The sequence below is a fragment of the Rhineura floridana genome, chromosome 8 (assembly GCF_030035675.1).
Source record: "Rhineura floridana isolate rRhiFlo1 chromosome 8, rRhiFlo1.hap2, whole genome shotgun sequence".
NCBI classification, from domain to species: Eukaryota; Metazoa; Chordata; class Lepidosauria; order Squamata; family Rhineuridae; genus Rhineura; species Rhineura floridana.
In genome coordinates this window covers 5,575,041-5,596,002 of record NC_084487.1, presented here as the reverse complement: position 1 = coordinate 5,596,002, position 20,962 = coordinate 5,575,041, and the positions used below count along the sequence as shown (strand labels likewise).

General features: G+C 45.2%; 1 protein-coding gene across 2 annotated transcripts in view; it reads left to right on the top strand.

The window, feature by feature from the left end:
* Window positions 1–20,962, top strand: part of LOC133390128 (uncharacterized) — a 40,600-nt gene that overhangs the window by 2,491 nt on the left and 17,147 nt on the right. Inside the window, exons 2-3 of one of the 2 annotated variants that reach the window (XM_061638069.1) lie at window positions 5,895–6,071; window positions 8,803–8,853. In XM_061638069.1, coding sequence (XP_061494053.1) covers window positions 5,895–6,071; window positions 8,803–8,853 — 228 coding nt within the window. The remainder of the gene's footprint in view (window positions 1–5,894; window positions 6,072–8,802; window positions 8,854–20,962) is intronic. The other variant, XM_061638070.1, reaches the window with a different exon arrangement.

Here is a 20,962-nt window from a genome sequence, read left to right as displayed (position 1 = left end):
CAGGGTTGTGAGGATAAAATGGGGAGGGGCGGGAAACCATGTTTGTACACCACTGTGAGCTCCTTGGAGGAAAGGTGGGCTATCAGTGGTGGCTGTCGGCTCCGAGGTCACCGGGGCAGTGGAATCCACTCTGGGTTTTAGTCCAAACTTTCCAGGAGCTGTCCAAGGTGCCGACAGCTCCTTGAACGTGCAGATTAAAACCTGCCATTATAGCCGCCATTGTGGGCTATAAAGATGATGATGGTGATGAAGATGGGCGGAGAAGGAACCAAAGGTGGGTGGGGCCACCTCTTTTCTCTTACTGCTACTTTCTCTCTCACTCTCTCTCTGTAACACTCTCTTCATGTTTCCCCTTCCTGGTCCCCAAATGAGGCATTGAGCTGAGGACAGTATACAGCCCTAGGGAGAGGAGTGGGGAAGCTTTCCTGCCTCCGCTGCAGGAGAAGTTACTGAACCGCAGCTCTCATCCTCCCTGGCTGTCACTGGCGATGCTTCCTGGGGCTGCTGGGAGCTGTCACTCAGAAACATCTGGAGGGCCAGAGGTCCCCCCCTGCCCTTGGGGCTGCAAGTTGCTCACCTGTGCTTATTAGGGATGTTGCCTACTCATGAGCATATTTTCGAAGTCTTACAACTCGTCTTCAAGCTGGACTGTAAAAACCTCATTGGCCGGACGGGATAAGAGAGGAAATGAATGTAGTTTGTAGTAGCCTCAGGATGAGCTGAGGAAGAGATAGTGAGTTGTCTTAAACTAAGGCCTACAGAGAGTAGACCCACTGAAATTAAGTTAACCATGTCTGTTAACTTCAATGGGTCTACTCTGCATACGACTAGCATTGAATACCTACCGCTATGTATAGGCTTCTGCTGCAAATCCTGTACACATTTCCCTGGGAGTGAATCCCATTGAACTCTCCAGCGGACCCGCACAGGATTGCCCTGTTTATTAGCTTCTCACCTGCTGGGTACAGAGCAAATTAGATGACCAGACCGCGCCAAACCTTCAACTCCGACTCCTCTATTTTTCTACTGTCCGACTCCGACTCCTTCATAAATGGCAAATGTATATTAACTAGTAATAACAAATTTACTGTAGTAAAATGGTAGCACAAGGCATTTCATCACCACCACGTGAATCATCAAGCTAGATTGATAGAACATAAAGTATATTTATTTGATTAACATTTCTGAACAAGAAAACTTTCCTAAATTCCTATGAAAGTTTTTATTTTGAAGTCGAAGTCGGTACATTTCTACCGACTCCGACTCCACCCAAAATTGCTTCCCACTCCGACTCTTACTCCACAGCCCTGCCAGACCGAAGAAGCTTGTCCCACCCTTTTCAATAAAATCTTGTCGTTATTTGGATCTGTTTCTAGCTTAGCCTAATACAGGAATCCAACGCGGAGCTGAGAGGAGTGAAGAGTAATATATTATATTATATAATAGAGCCTTACAGTACTGTACTATATTATTTAAAATGTTTATGTATTAACCTTCATCATATTTGATTTCAGGGTGCTTTTCAGCATAAAGTCAATAAAACACACAAGCTGAATGAAAACCTTAAAACAAGTTTCAATGTGCTAAAATTGGATCGGTTAAGACCAGTTAGCATTTCTGGGTAAATAAAGATCAGCAAATCTGAAGATTAATTTTAGGAGGCAAGCTAGTTTATGAGCCAATAGTAGCCAAATTGAGTGCTGCAGGAAGCTGCCTGATGCCCAGTCAGACCATTGGTCCATGTAGCTCAATACTGTCTACACTGACAGGCAGCAGCTCTCCTGAGCTAGATGGACTGACTTAACATAAGAACATAAGAAGAGCCTGCTGGATCAGGCCAGTGGCCCATCTAGTCCAGCATCCTGTTCTCACAGTGGCCAACCAGGTGCCTGGGGGAAGCCCGCAAGCAGGACCCGAGTGCAAGAACACTCTCCCTCCTGAGGCTTCCGGCAACTGGTTTTCAGAAGCATGCTGCCTCTGACTAGGATGGCAGAGCACAGCCATCATGGCTAGTAGCCATTGATAGCCCTGTCCTCCATGAATTTGTCTAATTTTCTTTTAAAGCCATCCAAGCTGGTGGCCATTACTGCATCTTGTGGGAGCAAATTCCATAGTTTAACTATGCGCTGAGTAAAGAAGTACTTCCTTTTGTCTGTCCTGAATCTTCCAACATTCAACTTCTTTGAATGTCCACGAGTTCTAGTATTATGAGAGAGGGAGAAGAACTTTTCTCTATCCACTTTCTCAATGCCATGCATAATTTTATACACTTTTATCATGTCTCCTCTGACCCGCCTTTTCTCTAAACTAAAAAGCCCCAAATGCTGCAACCTTTCCTCGTAAGGGAGTCGCTCCATCCCCTTGATCATTCTGGTTGCCCTCTTCTGAACCTTTTCCAACTCTATAATATCCTTTTTGAGATGAGGCAACCAGAACTGTACACAGTATTCCAAATGCGGCCGCACCATAGATTTATACAACGGCATTATGATATCGGCTGTTTAATTTTCAATACCTTTCCTAATTATTGCTAGCATGGAATTTGCCTTTTTCACAGCTGCCGCACACTGGGTCGACATTTTTATCGTGCTGTCCACTACAACCCCGAGGTCTCTGTCCTGGTCGGTCACCGCCAGTTCAGACCCCATGAGCGTATATGTGAAATTCAGATTTTTTGCTCCAATATGCATAATTTTACACTTGTTTATATTGAATTGCATTTGCCATTTTTCTGCCCATTCACTCAGTTTGGAGAGGTCTTTTTGGAGCTCTTCGCAATCCCTTTTTGTTTTAACAACCCTGAACAATTTAGTGTCATCAGCAAACTTGGCCACTTCACTGCTCACTCCTAATTCTAGGTCATTAATGAACAAGTTGAAAAGTACAGGTCCCAATACCGATCCTTGAGGGACTCCACTTTCTACAGCCCTCCATTGGGAGAACTGTCCGTTTATTCCTACTCTCTGCTTTCTGCTTCTTAACCAATTTCTTATCCACAAGAGGACCTCTCCTCTTATTCCATGACTGCTAAGCTTCCTCAGAAGCCTTTGGTGAGGTACCTTGTCAAACGCTTTTTGAAAGTCTAAGTACACTATGTCCACTGGATCACCTCTATCTATATGCTTGTTGACACTCTCAAAGAATTCTAATAGGTTACTGAGACAGGACTTTCCCTTGCAGAAGCCATGCTGGCTCTGCTTCAGCAAGGCTTGTTCTTCTATGTGCTTAGTTAATCTAGCTTTAATAATACTTTCTACCAGTTTTCCAGGGACAGAAGTTAAGCTAACTGGCCTGTAATTTCCAGGATCCCCTCTGGATCCCTTTTTGAAGATTGGTGTTACATTTGCCACTTTCCAGTCCTCAGGCACGGAGGAGGACCCGAGGGACAAGTTACATATTTTAGTTAGCAGATCAGCAATTTCACCTTTGAGTTCTTTGAGAACTCTCGGGTGGATGCCATCCGGGCCCGGTGATTTGTCAGTTTTTATATTGTCCATTAAGCTTAGAACTTCCTCTCTCGTTACCACTATTTGTCTCAGTTCCTCAGAATCCCTTCCTGCAAATGTTAGTTCAGGTTCAGGGATCTGCCCTATATCTTCCACTGTGAAGACAGATGCAAAGAATTCATTTAGCTTCTCTGCAATCTCCTTATCGTTCTTTAGTACACCTTTGACTCCCATATCATCCAAGGGTCCAATTGTCTCCCTAGATGGTCTCCTGCTTTGAATGTATTTATAGAATTTTTTGTTGTTGGTTTTTATGTTCTTAGCAATGTGCTCCTCAAATTCTTTTTTAGCATCCCTTATTGTCTTCTTGCATTTCTTTTGCCAGAGTTTGTGTTCTTTTTTATTTTCTTCATTTGGACAAGACTTCCATTTTCTGAAGGAAGACTTTTTGCGTCTAAGAGCTTCCTTGACTTTGCTCGTTAACCATGCTGGCATCTTCTTGGCCCTGGCGGTACCTTTTCTGATCTGCGGTATGCACTCCAGTTGAGCTTCTAATATAGTGTTTTTAAACAACTTCCAAAGATTTTCGAGTGATGTGACCCTCTGGACTTTGTTTTTCAGCTTTCTTTTTACCAATCCCCTCATTTTTGTGAAGTTTCCTCTTTTGAAGTCAAATGTGACCGTGTTGGATTTTCTTGGCAATTGGCCTACTTGGAAGGGCCATAGCTCAGTGGCAGAGCATCTTCTTTGCATGCAGAAGGTCCCAGGTTCAATCCCTGGCATCTCCAGGTAGGGCTGGGAGAGACTCCGTGCCTGAAACTCTAGAGCAGCCTTTCCCAACCAGTGTGCCTCCAGAAGTTGTTGGACCACAACTCCCATCTTTCCTGACCATTGGCAATGCTGGCTGAGGCTGATGGGAGTTGAGGTCCAACAACATCTGGAGGCACACTGGTTGGGAAAGGCTGCTGTAGAGAGCCGCTGCCAGTCAGTGTAGAGAATACTGATCTAGATGGACCAATGGACTGACTCAAGGTAAGGCCGCTACCTATTTCCCCATCAGTCTTTTGCATCACTCTAAGGAATTTTGCGAAGGGTCCTTAGGGATGTAAGAAGGCCTTGTTCTCCATTCTGTTTTGTATTTGTGTTTCATCAAAAAAAACCTGCGCTATCCATCTTGCTGTCTGCTGTGGCAAAGTTAAATAACTTGCGTAATTTATGTAATTAATTATGTAACTCAATATGTTATTGCAGCCCATTCATTTCGATGCAAAGGAAATGCAATGCAAATGGGGGTTGGAGGGAAACATCATCAATTGCATATCACTTGCAAATTGGCAGCAACAACTGGGAATAGCTAGTATGTTCACCAGATTGATTTCTGTTCCAGACACAGGACAAATAAGCAAACATTAGTAATGTCCTCTCTTGTATCTGTCTTCGCTAGAATTCTTGGTGGTAGAGCTTTGCATGCAGAAAGTCTCAGGGTCAATCCCCAATGGCATCTCCAGGTAGGGTTGGGAATATCCCCTCTCTGAAGCCCTGGAGAGCTGCTGCCAGTCAGTGTAGACAATACTGAGGTAGATGGACCAGTGTCATAAGGCAGCTTCCTATGTTCCTCTAACAAACTAATAGCACAGGGGTGTAGGGATGTAGTTCGCCGGTTGATGCTGGTCAGATCCCATTTCGTCGGCATGGCATGCAGTCTTCTGCTTTTACCGATTCAATCCCCCCACCTCCAGAAAAATAACCTTATTGTTAATGTTGTTTCTACCAGTGTTTTCAGTCTTTCTATATATGCACCAGACTCTGCAGCTGCCTCTCGCTTGCATGCTCCTTCCTACACTCCCTCCCTGCTTGGAGCAAGGGGAGGAGGAGAGAGAGAGAGAGAGCTGTGTATGGTGGTGGTAGTGGAAGCAGTGATGGGGGAGCAGCACGTGTGTGTATGAGAGAGAGAGAGAGAGATTGCAGATAAGATGTGCAAGGGGGAAGGAGCGAGAATCTTTCTACCTGCTGCTTCCTAAACAACTAGCTGGAAAGGGAAAGAGAGTGGGAAAGAAGGAAGGAAGGAGACAGCATTGCTTGAATTACTCAAGTGGAGGGGAGGGTGGCAGAGAGAGTGAGAGAGGGGGGGAACCAGGTGGGGGAGGGGTGGGGGGAGTGAAACAGGTATACTGACTGTATAAATGACTCCTGTGCTGCCTATGAGTTAAAATGATCATCTCATTGACAGTTGTCAACAATAATAATGTTATATTCAATAAGGCTGTTATTTTTTTAAAAAATCCGGTGTCGGAAAAAGCCGTGGAAGCAGTCTGCAAAGATAGCAAACATGCAAACTACAGGGAAGTCTGGTGCCAAATCCGACTTTCTCGGAAATTCTCCCTCATCCCAACAGGAGTGAAGGAATTGTTCTGATGTTCCTGTGTTTGCCCCTGTATTTCATGCCAGGTGAGTGCGGCATGCCCCTTCAGATAGAAAATGCGGAATGGAGCGGCAGTGGCACAAGACTGCGATACTCGTGTGTGAAGAATTACAAGAGAAAAGCCGGCAAGTCCAGCCTCGTTGTATGCAAACAAGATAGTGTGACGAAAGAGTTCAGATGGGAAGCCCAACTGAGCTGTATCCGTAAGTGTCTCCAGCCCTCTTCTGTGTGGTGTATCTCTGGGGGCCCCCATATGGCCACCTTCTTCCTCCACAAGCCTGTTTCAGTAAGCCTCCAAAAGATAAAATATTGTAGTAATGGGTGACTTCCATGACCCTCACACGGACTAGCTCCATATTTATTTATTGAAACATTGGTAGACTGCACTTTTCATTTTAAAAGTCAGCAAAGGGGTACATAGGATACAAAATTAGAGTAACATTAATAAAACTAACAGTAAAAGCATCAGTAAAAGCACAAAGAAAGCATAAATAAAAGCATCAGTTGGGGATAGTTGGATGGGGATAGGGATGGGATTCACTGCATGGTTCCAATCCACTTGCATTCCGATAGTCCGTCATTTGATTCTGATCTGCCCTGTTTTTGTTCCCACTTACTCTCGCACTTGTCAATTTGATCTGCTGTGTGCGTTTTTGGGTGATTCGATCTGCTCTTTATTTTATTTTTCTGTGGCCAAAATTTTGTAGTCATCAACGTAGATACTTATGTAAATGATGACAGTATTTGACGTGTTTTTTTGGCAGCAGGAAAGACAATGCATAATTTTTAGGAGGCTTATGTGAATCATCACAGTGGTCCATGTGAGGGCTAATAAACTGAGGTTCGATCCAGACAAGACTGAGATGCTGCTAGTGGGTGGTTCTTCTGACCAGATGGTGGATGTTCAACCTGTCCTGGATGGGGTTGCACTCCCCGTGAAGGAGCAGGCTCGTAACTTAGGGATTCTCCTAGAACCATCTCTGTCACTTGAGGCTCAGGTAGCCTCAGTGGCACGGAGTACCTTCTACCAACTTCAGTTGGTGGCCCAGCTATGCCCCTATCTGAACAGGGATAACCTGGCTTCAGTTGTCCATGCTCTGGTAACCTCCAAATTAGATTACTGCAATGCACTCTACATGGAGCTGCCTTTGAAGATGGTTCGGAAACTGCAGCTTGTGCAAAATGCAGCAGCCAGATTGGTAACAGGGACCAGAGGGTCCGAACATATAAAACCGATTCTGGCCCGCTTGCATTGGCTGCCTGTATGTTTCTGAGCTTGATTCAAGGTGCTGATTTTGACCTATAAAGCCTTACATGGCTTAGGATCATAATACCTGATGGAACGCCTCTCCCGACACGAACCCACCCGTACACTATGCTCAACATCAAAGGCCCTCCTCCGGGTGCCTACTCCGAGGGAAGCTGGGAGGAGGCCAACAAGGGAGAGGGCCTTCTCAGTGGTGGCCCCCAAATTATGGAATGATCTCCCTGACATTGTCAACAAATGCTGGTTACATTTGCGTGAAGTAAATCCAGTCCTGACAATGAGCGAATATGGGAACAGCCGCAGTTTCCACACCCCTTTCTCTTTTCATCAGAATTCTCTGGCGTCCCTACAGTGCCAGGAAGCAGAGAGTAGGAATCAATGGGCAGTTCTCCCAATGGAGGGATGTAGAAAGTGGAGTCTCCCAAGGATCGGTATTGGGACCTGGGCTTTTTAACGTGTTCATAATTTATCTAGGGTTAGGGGTGAGCAAAAATTTGGCCAAGTTTGCTGATGATACTAAATTGTTCAGGGTCATTAAAACAAAAAGTGATTTTGAAGAGCTCCAAAAGGATCTCTCCAAACTGAGTGAACGGGCGGTAAAATGGCAAATGCAATTCAGTGTAAACAAGTGTCAAGTTATGCATACTGGAGCAAATCATCTTAATTTCACATATATGGGCTCATGGGGTCTGAACTGGTGGTGACTGACCAGGAACGAAACCTTGGGGATGTTGTGGATAGCATAATGAAGATGTTGACCCAATCCACGGCAGCTGGGGAAAAGGGAAATTCCATGCTAGGGATCATTAGGAAAGGTATTGAAAATAAAACTGCTGTTGTACAATCTACGATATAATGCCATTGTGCAAATCTGTGGTGCAGCCATACTTGGAATACTGGGTTCTGTTCGCCTGACCTTAAAAAACATATTCTAGAGCTGGAAAAGGTTCATTTAAAAAGCAACCAAAATGATCAAGGGGATGGAGCGACTCCCCTATGAGGATAGGTTGCAGCATTTGGGGCTTTTTAGTTTCGAGAAAAGGCGAGTCAGAGGTGACATGATAGAAGCATATACAATTATGCATAACATGAAGAAGGTGGATAGAGGAAAGGTTTTTCTCTCTTTGTCATAACACCGGGACTCATGGACTTCTAATGAAGCTGAATGTTGGAAGATTAAGGAGACAAGCGAGAGATGTCAGAGCATTCCGACAAAAATGGGAGCGGACATTGTGATGTTCGCTTATTCATCCCATGTCTGGAACAGAAATCAATCCAGTGAATACAATCCGTATTTGCCGTTGTTGCTTTCAGTCTACAAAGGATACGTAATTGATTACATCCCAGCCACCCAGCTGTTCTGCATTGTGTTTCCTTTGCATTGAAATGAATGGGATGGAGTAATGTAATTTATGTTAATTACTTATGTAAGTCACATAATTTCACCACAGTGAGACAAATAAAGTTGTTTGTGGCGGAAGAGGAACTGCAGTGGAACGGAAACAGTGCTGGGTGTAAAGGCGGAAAGGAAACCAATGCCCTCTTATGTCCCTAGTGCTTACCAGATCTTTTTAAAAAAACGGGGTCTGCACTATTCTAGCATACCCCTGATGACAAGCTGGTTCCTGCTGCTCTTTCTCTCAACATCTCTTTTCTTTCTTAACAAGGAGATCCATCCCTGCCTGCTCCCAAAAGCATGACAGAAGGCTCCAGAAGAGGTAGGGCCATGTGGCTTCTTCTCTCTCCTCATCACCACTGGGTGACAAACGTGTTTTTGAGTAATAAAAATATTCCTTAAAACATATCACAAATATGGGACACAAATTAGGGCTCTTGTGGAAATGGTCCACCCACCTCCCCTCCCCAAAATTTGCCAACTGATTCACAGGGAGCGAAAATGGGAGGGAGGTATTTTCACTTGGGCTCATTCAGGCTCATCCACAGGCCACTAAACCATGGTTTAGCCAACCGTTGGCCAAACCATAACACTAGTAGCTTTAAACCATTAGTTGATTTAATTTATTTTGCATGTGATTTTGAACTATTTATTTATTTATTTATTTATTTGCATTTTATATTTGCACTGCTTCAGGCAGAGCAGTCCACAGGCTCTTCTCTGTCAGCCGCTGGGGTTGCCAGTTCAGGGCCGGGGGGGGGCAGATACCTCCCTCGCTGTTGCCCCTCAAGACCTCCTGGTACTCCTGATTTTTTTCTTGTAGGTTTTAGAGGAATTTAAACTTGTAGTTGTTATTTTACATTTATGAGGCTAACCCCACTTGCCAGCCACCCAGATATCTTTGCCTTCTTCAAGAATTGGAGAGGAAGAAGTCAGGACAGGCCCAGCCATTTTGTTATTAAGAAAAAAGGGGGGAAGGGATCTGCTGCCGCTCTAATAAGCTTCTAGGAATGGGCCGAGGAGATCTGGCGAGCACTGAGGAGTTTTGTCTTCTAATTTTGTGGGTGTGTGATCTAGGATGGCGGTGTGGATGCATTCTGCTACCTGGCTGTGATTATGTCGGTTTGGTGTTTTGAAGGAAATATTGCCTAGGTGGGTTTGGGGTGGGTGGGTCTGAATTTTCTTTTCTGGGGGGTGGAGGAAAATATTGCCTGGATGGGTTTGGGGATTTTTTTGGGGGGTGTGGGGGGAGGAAATGTAGTTTGAGTTAGGTGGGTGAGTTGGTTTTGGAAGGAGGGATGTTGCCTGGGTAGGTTTGTGAGCATGAGTTTGGATTTGGGAGGGAGGGATATACCCGTGATGGTTTCTCAAATTTCAAAATGTGCCATTGGATCCCCAAAGGTTTGCAATCCCTGTTGAACATCCCATGCAAATGTGGCCACTGTAGTTAAGAATAACCATCAAACTTTGGTAGTTCTTTTTTCAAAAAACAACAACGGAGATATCCCATTAGAAATATCCCATGAAAGGGGTAGTGTTGGGGTTTTTTGGCCTGATCTTCAATAAAATGTATGTTGATAGGACAGTGAGGACCAAGCTGCTAGTCCCTAACTCAGTGACTAACATAAAACAACGCCAAAGCCTGTCCCTGAAATGTACATATGAAACTCTGCTTACCCATGTTGTAGAAGCGGAGACTTCCACATCAGCGACTCCAAAGGCTGTTAGTGTAAACCCAGCTGCAGTCTCCTCCACATACCCATATGGAAGCGAGACCATCTCGCAACCAGCGTCAAGCACCACCAGCACCAGCACACTGCCCAGGACGGTTAAGTTGTGGCCGGATAGGCCTAGCAGGGCAACACCAACCACCACCACAGAGGTTGGCAGGCATACTCCTGGCACAGTCACCGAACGCGCAACGCCGTGCAAAGGAACCACTACACACGTCTCAGAGGCCAGCACTAGCAAGATTCTGACGGCAGGGAAGAGGTCAGCAGCTGTGTCGTCCAGGGGAGACACGGGGTTTACACCACAGACATCCATCTCGGTGGCTCCAGCCCAGATGCTAACAGGTAGGGGGAGAAACTCAATCCAGTTTGCATTTCAAGGCGAACTTAACCGAATTCACACTTTGGGAAGTAATGTGCGAACTGCAACAGAGTCATCTTTTGAAATCGCCACTTCTCCAAATTTTGCAACGCAGTTCTCCAGCCAAGTCACATGTACAAAAAGTGCATACCCTAGGGTAAAGTTGAGCATAGGTTAGTGAAAACAGCATGCAAACATGCCTTACAGTATTTATTTATTATTTGATTTATATCCCGGCCTTCCTCCCAGCAGGAGCCCAGGGCGGCAAACAAAAGCACTAAAAACACGTTAAAACTTCGTAAAAACAGACTTTAAAATACATTAAAACAAAACAACTTTAAAAACATTTTTTTAAAAGCTTTGGAGACCTCTTTTAAAAAAAAGGTTTAAAAACATATTAAAAAGCAGTTCCAACACAGAAGCAGACTGGGATAAGGTCTCAACTTAAAAGGCTTGTTGAAAGAGGAAGGTCTTGGATAGGCGCCGAAAAGGTAACGGAGATGGCGCCTGTCTAATATTTTAGGGAGTTCCACAGGGACTTCATTAGGGAAGATCACTTTGCAAAAAATGTGTATTTTAGGGAAAATTGCAACATGTGTACCTTTGGAGAAATTTGCGCTAAAGTGCTGATGAGTTCTCATGAGGACTTTAAAAAAAATCTGTAAACTGATGTGGAAAGGTGGAGAACTGAATTTAGATTAGAAAACTGAGAAATGGACAGGATCGTCACTGCCAGGAACTTGCCCAACAATCAACCTCATTGCTAGAGACTTCATTCACCCTCTTTATCACATCCCACTTCACATCACGGTCTTCCCTTGCTCGTCCGGACTTCATATCTATGTTCCCCCCCCCCAAATACATGTGAACATTTCTTCTCCCAGCTTCTTTGGGGGGCTTGTAAACTGTTGTGATTTTGGGGTGGATTCAAACACATGCTGGCAAATTCAGGCTGCTGCTGCTCTTGTTATTATAATTGTTATTAATTAATGTAAACACTGCTTCCATCCCAAATTGGCTTCTGAGTGGTTTACCCCAAGAGTTAAACAACTTTCGCCCAGTCTCTAATTTGCCATTTTTGGGCAAGGTGATTGAGCGCGTGGTGGCCAAACAGTTACAGACACACTTGGATGAAGCAGATTATCTAGATCCATTCCAACCATCTTCAGGACTGGACATGGAACTGAAACAGCCTTGGTCGCCCTGGTGGATGATATGAGGAGGGCGTTGGATAGAGGAGAATATACCTTCCTCGTCCTCCTGGATCTCTCAGCGGCTTTTGATACCGTCGACCACAGTATCCTTTTAGATCGTCTGGGGGGATTGGGAATTGGGGGCACTGTTTTACGATGGCTCCGTTCCTATCTCTCAGACAGACATCAACGGGTGGCATTGGGGGATGAGGTTTCAGACCCTTGGCCTCTCAATTGTGGAGTACCACAGGGATTTATCCTCTCCCCCATGCTATTCAACATCTATGTAAAGCCACTGGGAGCCATCATCAGGAGTTTTGGGCTGCAGTGTCACCAATATGCAGATGACACTCAGCTCTATCTAAGAACATAAGAACATAAGAAGAGCCTGCTGGATCAGGCCAGTGGCCCATCTAGTCCAGCATCGTGTTCTCACAGTGGCCAACCAGGTGCCTGGGGGAAGCCCGCAAGCAGGACCCGAGTGCAAGAACACTCTCCCCTCCTGAGGCTTCCGGCAACTGGTTTTCAGAAGCATGCTGCCTCTGACTAGGGTGGCAGAGCACAGCCATCATGGCTAGTACCCATTGATAGCCCTGTCCTCCATGAATTTGTCTAATCTTCTTTTAAAGCCATCCAAGCTGGTGGCCATTACTGCATCTTGTGGGAGCAAATTCCATAGTTTAACTATGCGCTGAGTAAAGAAGTACTTCCTTTTGTCTGTCCTGAATCTTCCAACATTCAGCTTCTTTGAATGTCCACGAGTTCTAGTATTATGAGAGAGGGAGAAGAACTTTTCTCTATCCACTTTCTCAATGCCATGCATAATTTTATACACTTCTATCATGTCTCCTCTGACCCGCCTTTTCTCTAAACTAAAAAGCCCCAAATGCTGCAACCTTTCCTCGTAAGGGAGTCGCTCCATCCCCTTGATCATTCTGGTTGCCCTCTTCTGAACCTTTTCCAACTCTATAATATCCTTTTTGAGATGAGGCGACCAGAACTGTACACAGTATTCCAAATGGGGCCGCACCATAGATTTATACAACGGCATTATGGTATCGGCTGTTTTATTTTCAATACCTTTCCTAATTATCGCTAGCATGGAATTTGCCTTTTTCACAGCTGCCGCACACTGGGTCGACATTTTCATCGTGCTGTCCACTACAACCCCGAGGTCTCTCTCCTGGTCGGTCACCGCCAGTTCAGACCCCATGAGCGCATATGTGAAATTCAGATTTTTTGCTCCAATATGCATAATTTTACACTTGTTTATATTGAATTGCATTTGCCATTTTTCTGCCCATTCACTCAGTTTGGAGAGGTCTGTTTGGAGCTCTTCGCAATCCCTTTTTGTTTTAACAACCCTGAACAATTTAGTGTTGTCAGCAAACTTGGCCACTTCACTGCTCACTCCTAATTCTAGGTCATTAATGAACAAGTTGAAAAGTACAGGTCCCAATACCGATCCTTGAGGGACTCCACTTTCTACAGCCCTCCATTGGGAGAACTGTCCGTTTATTCCTACTCTCTGCTTTCTGCTTCTTAACCAATTCCTTATCCACAAGAGGACCTCTCCTCTTATTCCATGACTGCTAAGCTTCCTCAGAAGCCTTTGGTGAGGTACCTTGTCAAACGCTTTTTGAAAGTCTAAGTACACTATGTCCACTGGATCACCTCTATCTATATGCTTGTTGACACTCTCAAAGAATTCTAATAGGTTACTGAGACAGGACTTTCCCTTGCAGAAGCCATGCTGGCTCTGCTTCAGCAAGGCTTGTTCTTCTATGTGCTTAGTTAATCTAGCTTTAATAATACTTTCTACCAGTTTTCCAGGGACAGAAGTTAAGCTAACTGGCCTGTAATTTCCAGGATCCCCTCTGGATCCCTTTTTGAAGGTTGGCGTTACATTTGCCACTTTCTAGTCCTCAGGCACGGAGGAGGACCCGAGGGACAAGTTACATATTTTAGTTAGCAGATCAGCAATTTTACCTTTGAGTTCTTTGAGAACTCTCGGGTGGATGCCATCCAGGCCCGGTGATTTGTCAGTTTTTATATTATCCATTAAGCTTAGAACTTCCTCTCTCGTTACCACTATTTGTCTCAGTTCCTCAGAATCCCTGCCTGCAAATGTTAGTTCAGGTTCAGGGATCTGCCCTATATCTTCCACTGTGAAGACAGATGCAAAGAATTCATTTAGCTTCTCTGCAATCTCCTTATCGTTCTTTAGTACACCTTTGACTCCCTTATGATCCAAGGGTCCAATTGTCTCCCTAGATGGTCTCCTGCTTTGAATGTATTTATAGAATTTGTTGTTGTTGGTTTTTATGTTCTTAGCAATGTGCTCCTCAAATTCTTTTTTAGCATCCCTTATTGTCTTCTTGCATTTCTTTTGCCAGAGTTTGTGTTCTTTTTTATTTTCTTCATTTGGACAAGACTTCCATTTTCTGAAGGAAGACTTTTTGCCTCTAAGAGCTTCCTTGACTTTGCTCGTTAACCATGCTGGTATCTTCTTGTCCCTGGCGGTACCTTTTCTGATCTGCGGTATGCACTCCAGTTGAGCTTCTAATATAGTGTTTTTAAACAACTTCCAAGCATTTTCGAGTGATGTGACCCTCTGGACTTTGTTTTTCAGCTTTCTTTTTACCAATCCCCTCATTTTTGTGAAGTTTCCTCTTTTGAAGTCAAATGTGACCGTGTTGGATTTTCTTGGCAATTGGCCAGTTACATGTATGTTTAATTTAATAGCACTGTGGTCACTGCTCCCAATCGGTTCAACAACACTTACATCTCGCACCAGGTCCCGGTCCCCACTGAGGATTAAGTCCAGGGTTGCCGTCCCTCTGGTCGGTTCCATGACCAACTGATCTAGGGAATAGTCATTTAGAATATCTAGAAACTTTGCTTCTTTGTCATGACTGGAACACATATGCAGCCAGTCTATGTCCGGGTAGTTGAAGTCACCCATTACTACCACATTTCCTAGTTTGGATGCTTCCTCAATTTCATATCTCATCTCAAGGTCTCCCTGAGCATTTTGATCAGGGGGACGATAGATCGTTCCCAGTATTAAGTCCCTCCTGGGGCATGGTATCACCACCCACAACGATTCTGTGGAGGAGTCTGCCTCTTTGGGGGTTTCGAGCTTGCTGGATTCAATGCCTTCTTTCACGTATAGAGCGACTCCACCACCAATACGTCCTTCCCTGTCCTTCCGATATAGTTTATATCCAGGGATAACCGTATCCCACTGGTTTTCTCCATTCCACCAGGTCTCCGTTATGCTCACTATATCAATGCTCTCCTCTAAGACCAAGCACTCCAGTTCTCCCATCTTGGTTCGGAGGCTCCTACCATTAGCATACAGGCACTTGTAAGCAGTGTCTCTCTTCAAGTGTCTTTGGCACTTGTGGTTAGGCCTGTGGTAATTTTGCTCTTCTGAATTTATATCCTGTGCCCCTGCTCTCACAATGCCTACTTCTAGGCCTACCCCTTTTAAAATTTCATCATTTCTTTGGTTTTTATCCCAGGGGGGAGGTTTATTCCGAACCGGACCTTTCTCAGCTCCTGTCGGGTTTCCCCCCTCAGTCAGTTTAAAAGCTGCTCTGCTACCTTTTTAATTTTAAGTGCCAGCAGTCTGGTTCCATTCTGGTTCAAGTGGAGCCCGTCCCTTTTGTACAGGCCCGGCTTGTCCCAAAATGTTCCCCAGTGCCTAACAAATCCGAACCCTTCCACCCATCATCTCATCCACGCATTGAGACTGCGAAGCTGGGCCTGTCTGGCTGGTCCTGCGCGTGGAACCAGTAGCATTTCAGAGAAAGCCACCTTGGAGGTCCTGGCTTTCAGCATCCTACCTAGCAACCTCTTGTTCAAGTCCTCACCAGAGTTGGCTGTGGATACCATGTCCAAGTGCCTGGATTCCGTAAGTGAATGGATGGAAAGGAATAGGCTGAAACTGAACCCCGACAAGACCGAGGTGTTGCTCGTGGGAGATAAGAGAAGGTTGGGAGACATAGACCTGGTGTTTAATGGGGTAAGATTACTCCTGAAAGACCAGGTCCGCAGCCTTGGGGTCATTCTTGACTCCCAGCTGTCCATGGAGGCTCAGGTCTCGGCAGTGAGCCGGGCGGCTTGGTATCAACTACATCTGATACGGAGGCTGCAACCCTACCTTCCTGTTCATCTGCTCCCACGGGTGATACATGCCCTGGTCTCCTCTCGCTTAGACTACTGTAATGCGCTCTACGTGGGGTTACCCTTGAAGACGGTCCAGAAATTACAGCTGATACAGAATGCGGTGGCGCGCTTGATTAAGAACATATCACCCCGGTGTTAGTAGATCTACACTGGTTACCAGTTGTCTACCGGGCCCAATTCAAGGTGTTGGTGTTGACCTTTAAAGCCCTATACGGTTCCAGCCCAGTTTATCTGAAGGAGCACCTCCAGCATCACCAATTATGCCACCTGACAAGATCAACCACACAAGACCTTCTCTCGGTCCCATCAGCTAAAACAGCTAGGCTGGTGCGGACCAGAGAGAGAGCATTTTCTATTGTGGCTCCCACCCTCTGGAATTCCCTTCCTTTCGACCTTCGCCATACCCCCTCCCTGACAGGTTTCCGCCGGGCCTTGAAGACCTGGCTATTCAGGCAGGCCTATGGGGTCTCCAGGGGTCGGTCAGTTTTTAATGTTGTTTAGTTTAATGTTGTTTAATTTTAATTATTGTATTTTGGGTTTTATATTGTATTTTATTGTGGCAATGTACGTAGCCTAGAGTGGCCGTTCAGTCGGTCAGATAGGCAACTCACAAATAAAATTTTATTATTATATTATTATTTACAAGTATGAAATCCATTATAAAATCCATACATAATTCAAATACACCATAAATCAATTCCATCAAAGCATTAAAAATGTCCATAATTAAAATATACCGTAAAACGAGCCGGTTAAAAAGCATAGCATGGGACCGCAATACCTGGTGGAGCGCCTCTCCCAATATGAACCTACCCGTACACTGCGCTCAACATCTAAGGCCCTCCTCCGAGTACCATCCCATCGAGAAGCTCGGAGGATGGTGACTAGAAATAGGGCCTTTTCGGTTGTGGCTCCCGAACTGTGGAATGGTGTCCCCGATGAGGTGCGCCTGGCACCGACGCTGCTATCTTTTCGGCGCCAGGTGAAAACCTTTTTATATTCCCAGGCATTTTAATGCATTTTATTATATGTATTGTTGTATTTTGCTGCTGTTTGATTATTTTTGCTTACCTTTGTTGGCTTGATTTTATTGTATTATTGTATTTATATATTCCTGACTGTTTTATTTTATGTACACCGCCCAGAGAGCCCTTGGGCTTAGGGCGGTATATAAATTAAATTAAATAAATAAATAAATAATAGCGCAGGTTGTGCAATTAGTAGTAGTAGTAGTACTAGTAGTAGTTGCTTGATACCTGAAAGTCATAGAATCAGAGAGTTGGAAGGGGCCTATAAGGCCATCAAGTCCAACCCCCCAAGCAACTTGCATAATGTTAAAACAAAACAAAACACACTATAAAAACATAATAATAAACAGCAACAAAACAATAAAAATACCACCATCCCACAGCCACAGAAAGGGTTGGCAGTATATAGTGGATTGGAAGGTCTTGCGCAGCAAAAGTCCAGAAGAATGGAATTTTTTGCAATAAGAAAAAGTGTGGCATAGTGCATAGCGTGTCAAACTACAACCTGGGAGAGCCCAGGATTCAAATCCCCACTCATCCATGAAGCTCACTGGCTGACCTTGGGCTAATCACAGGCTGTCAGCCTAACCTACCTCACAGGGTTGTTGGGAGGATAAAAGACAGAGGGGGAAGAACCATATTTGAGCTCCCTGGAGGAAAAGTGGTATAGAAAAGTAATAAGCAAATAAATAAATAAAAATGCACTGGAAAGTGTGAGATAATGCTTGCTTTGACACAGGGTTGTCTAACCTTCCCGCAAACCAATCAGGAGGAATGCTGAACAGATAGGTCATCTGGAAGCAACCATCAATTTGGGAGAGTCGATCTTTCTCCACAAGCACCCTTTAATGCTGAACTCACTGCCCCCATCCAATAGTCCCTGCCTTCAAGCTTAAAATCTAAACGGCACAACACAAAAAGAAAAGGGATTGGGAGGGAAGAGAAAAAAAGCAAACCCAGGCACTCACTGTTGTGTAACGAGTGGCTTCCTACAAAAGTCTTGAAGTGACTTACAAAAGTTCAAAATACAACACAATGTTGAAAAGGCAATACAGGACAAAAAGGTGTTTAGACTGTAAGACAAAGCCCTCCACCCAGGCAGCAAAGAGCCCTGATATCTGCTGCAAAAAATGTAACACTCCGATGCCTGGAGGAAGCAAACCGTCTTCAAGGTGCAGAAAAGTTGTCAATGTCAGTGCCTGGTGATCCTCCCTGGGGAGGGCATTCCATACATTGGGGGGGGGGGCAATCCTGAAAAAGCTACAAAATCATTGTAAGTATTCTTTCTGATACGTGTGTTGCTCTCTCTTTGGCTGATCGTTGGTGCCCCTTTCCTGTTCTGCCAGGGAGACAGGTGGAGGAGCCTACCACCGGTCCATGCCTTCCCCCCCCCCCCCGGCTGATGGCAGAGGCCAGTGTGCTGCCCTTCACCTCGGGAGTCCTTTGGTCAACAGTAGCATCTGTGTTCCATCCGTGGAGAAGGGTCCTAGCTCCGTTGCAGAGCATCTGCTTTGCATGCAGAAGGTTCCAATTCAATCCCCGGCATCTCCAGGAAGGGATGGAAATATCCCCTGTCTGAAACCCTGGGGAGGTGCTACCAGTCAGTGTCAATAGTACTGATCTAGGTGGACCACTTGGCCTGACCCCGTATATAGGTAGCTTGCTATCTTCCTATTTGGGAGTTGCTGTAGTTCAGTGAGAGAGCATCTGTCCCAGGTTCATCCCCCAACATCTCCAAGCAGGTTTGGGAGAGAACTGTGCCTGGAACCCTAGAGAGTGGCTGCCAGTCAGTGTCAACAGTATTGAGCTAGATGGACCACTGGCCTGACTCAACGTAAGGCAGTTTCCTATGTTCCTTCTGGGTACTATTTCAGATACCCTTCTCGATAGCATCTCTGGTCCTGCCTGTGAGCTTCCCATTGAAGCATCTGGAGGGCCCCCTGTGAAAACAGGATGCTGGATTAGACAGTCCTTCACTTGAGCCAGCTGCAGGTCTTTTCTCGTGTTTTGTTATGGAAATGGGAGTGGACTGCCTTCAAGTCAATCCCGACTTATGGCAACCGTACGAATAGGGTTTTCATGGTAAGCGGTATTCAGAGGGGGTTTACCATTGCCTCCCTCTGAGGCTGAGAGGCAGTGGCTGGCCCAAGGCCACCTATTAGCTTCAGGGCTGTGTGGGGATTCGAACCCTGGTCTCCCAGGTTGTAGTCCAGCACCTTAACCACTACACCACACTGGCTCTCGTTTTGTTGTTATCATTTATTTTAAACTGCAACCCTAGGCACACATCTACAGGGACATCTTCAGGATCATTCAGCCCTGATGGGTGTGTGTGTGTTTGTGTGTGTCTTTTCTTTAGGGGCATGTCATTATTTTAAACACATTTATCATTGATGCTCCTCTCTGTTGAACCCATTCTATCTTTCAACAGAAAAACCAAACAACAGCTGCAGCCTGATTGAGTAACCATGTTTCCCTAGGCGTGAGCCCCGTTTATTCCAGTGGGATGTATTTCTGAGCAAGAGTTATTGCTGTCTTGGGGAGGGGAGGGTCAACCTATGTCTGGGTTAGACATCTTCATTCTGCAGGAGGGTGCTTGTGCAAGTCGATGCTCCTGCATATGCAAGAGGAAAAAGAAAACACCCAAAAGCTACGTTCAAAAATGTGTGAGTTAGAAGACGTTTTCTTGAAGATTTTTTTTTAATGCAAATTGCTGGAGATATGTGGAGAACTGAATATAAGGTTAGAAAAATTAGACAGTGAGAGAACCGAAATGGACAGATCCTTCCATCTCTTGCAATGCTGGGTTTGTTTTACCTTCGCTGTCGGAGGCAATAAACCTCTGAATACACATTGCTGGAAACCACAGGAGGGGAGAGTGCTCTTGTACTCGGGTCCTGCTTGAGGGCTTCCCATTGGGGCATCTGGTTGGCCACTGTGAGAACAGGATGCGGGACTAGATGGGCCACTGGCCTGTCCCAGCAGGCTCTTCTGATGTTCTTAGAATAAAACAAATGTTAGCAGGATAGATGTGGTCACTACAAGCCACAGTGCATCTCTCAGACACCACTTTAAAGTTATATCTGTCTCCGTTCTTTGATCTCCCCCCAAACTTTTAGCTGCTCTCCACATCTCCCTGACTCCCAACGTATTTGGCACATGCTGCTGCTAAAAATATTTCCTCTCTCCCATTTTCCCAACAGCCCCTGTTTGCTTCCATGGACCACATCTGTAACTTCCCCATCTGCTTCCAGGCCTCATTACACCCCATTCCAAGCCCATCTCCGCTCCTTGGCTCTCCCTCCCTGCTCTCTGCCTCTGTCCCATGTCTGTTTTAATCCCTCTCTGTAAGAATAGCGTTCCTTTAAAAAACAACAACAACGGAACTTAGCATACTGTCATGACAACAGTAGGAGTAATTATAGCATTTGCTCTTCTTATTTTTTGCAACAGCATCAACGTTACAAACTGCCATCAGGTGTAGCCCAACTGTGCAGCCAGGTCTTTTAGTTATTGGGACATTTTTGTATTACTGGGCAAATCAATGAAGCAAGCATACAGTCAGAGAGGGGTGTGTGTGTGTTATATGCCTTCAAGTCGACTACGACTTATGGCGACCCTATGAATCAGCGACCTCCAAGAGCATCTGTCGTGAACCAGCCTGTTCAGATCTTGTAAGGTCAGGTCTGGGGCTTCCTTTATGGAATCAATCCATCTCTTGTTTGGCCTTCCTCTTTTTCTACTCCCTTCTGTTTTTCCCAGCATTGTTGTCTTTTCTAGCGAATCGTGTCTTCTCATTATGTGTCCAAAGTATGATAACCTCAGTTTCATCATTTTAGCTTCTAGTCATAGCTCTGGTTTAGTTTGTTCTAACACCCAATTATTTGTCTTTTTCGCAGTCCATGGTATCCGCAAAGTGCTCCTC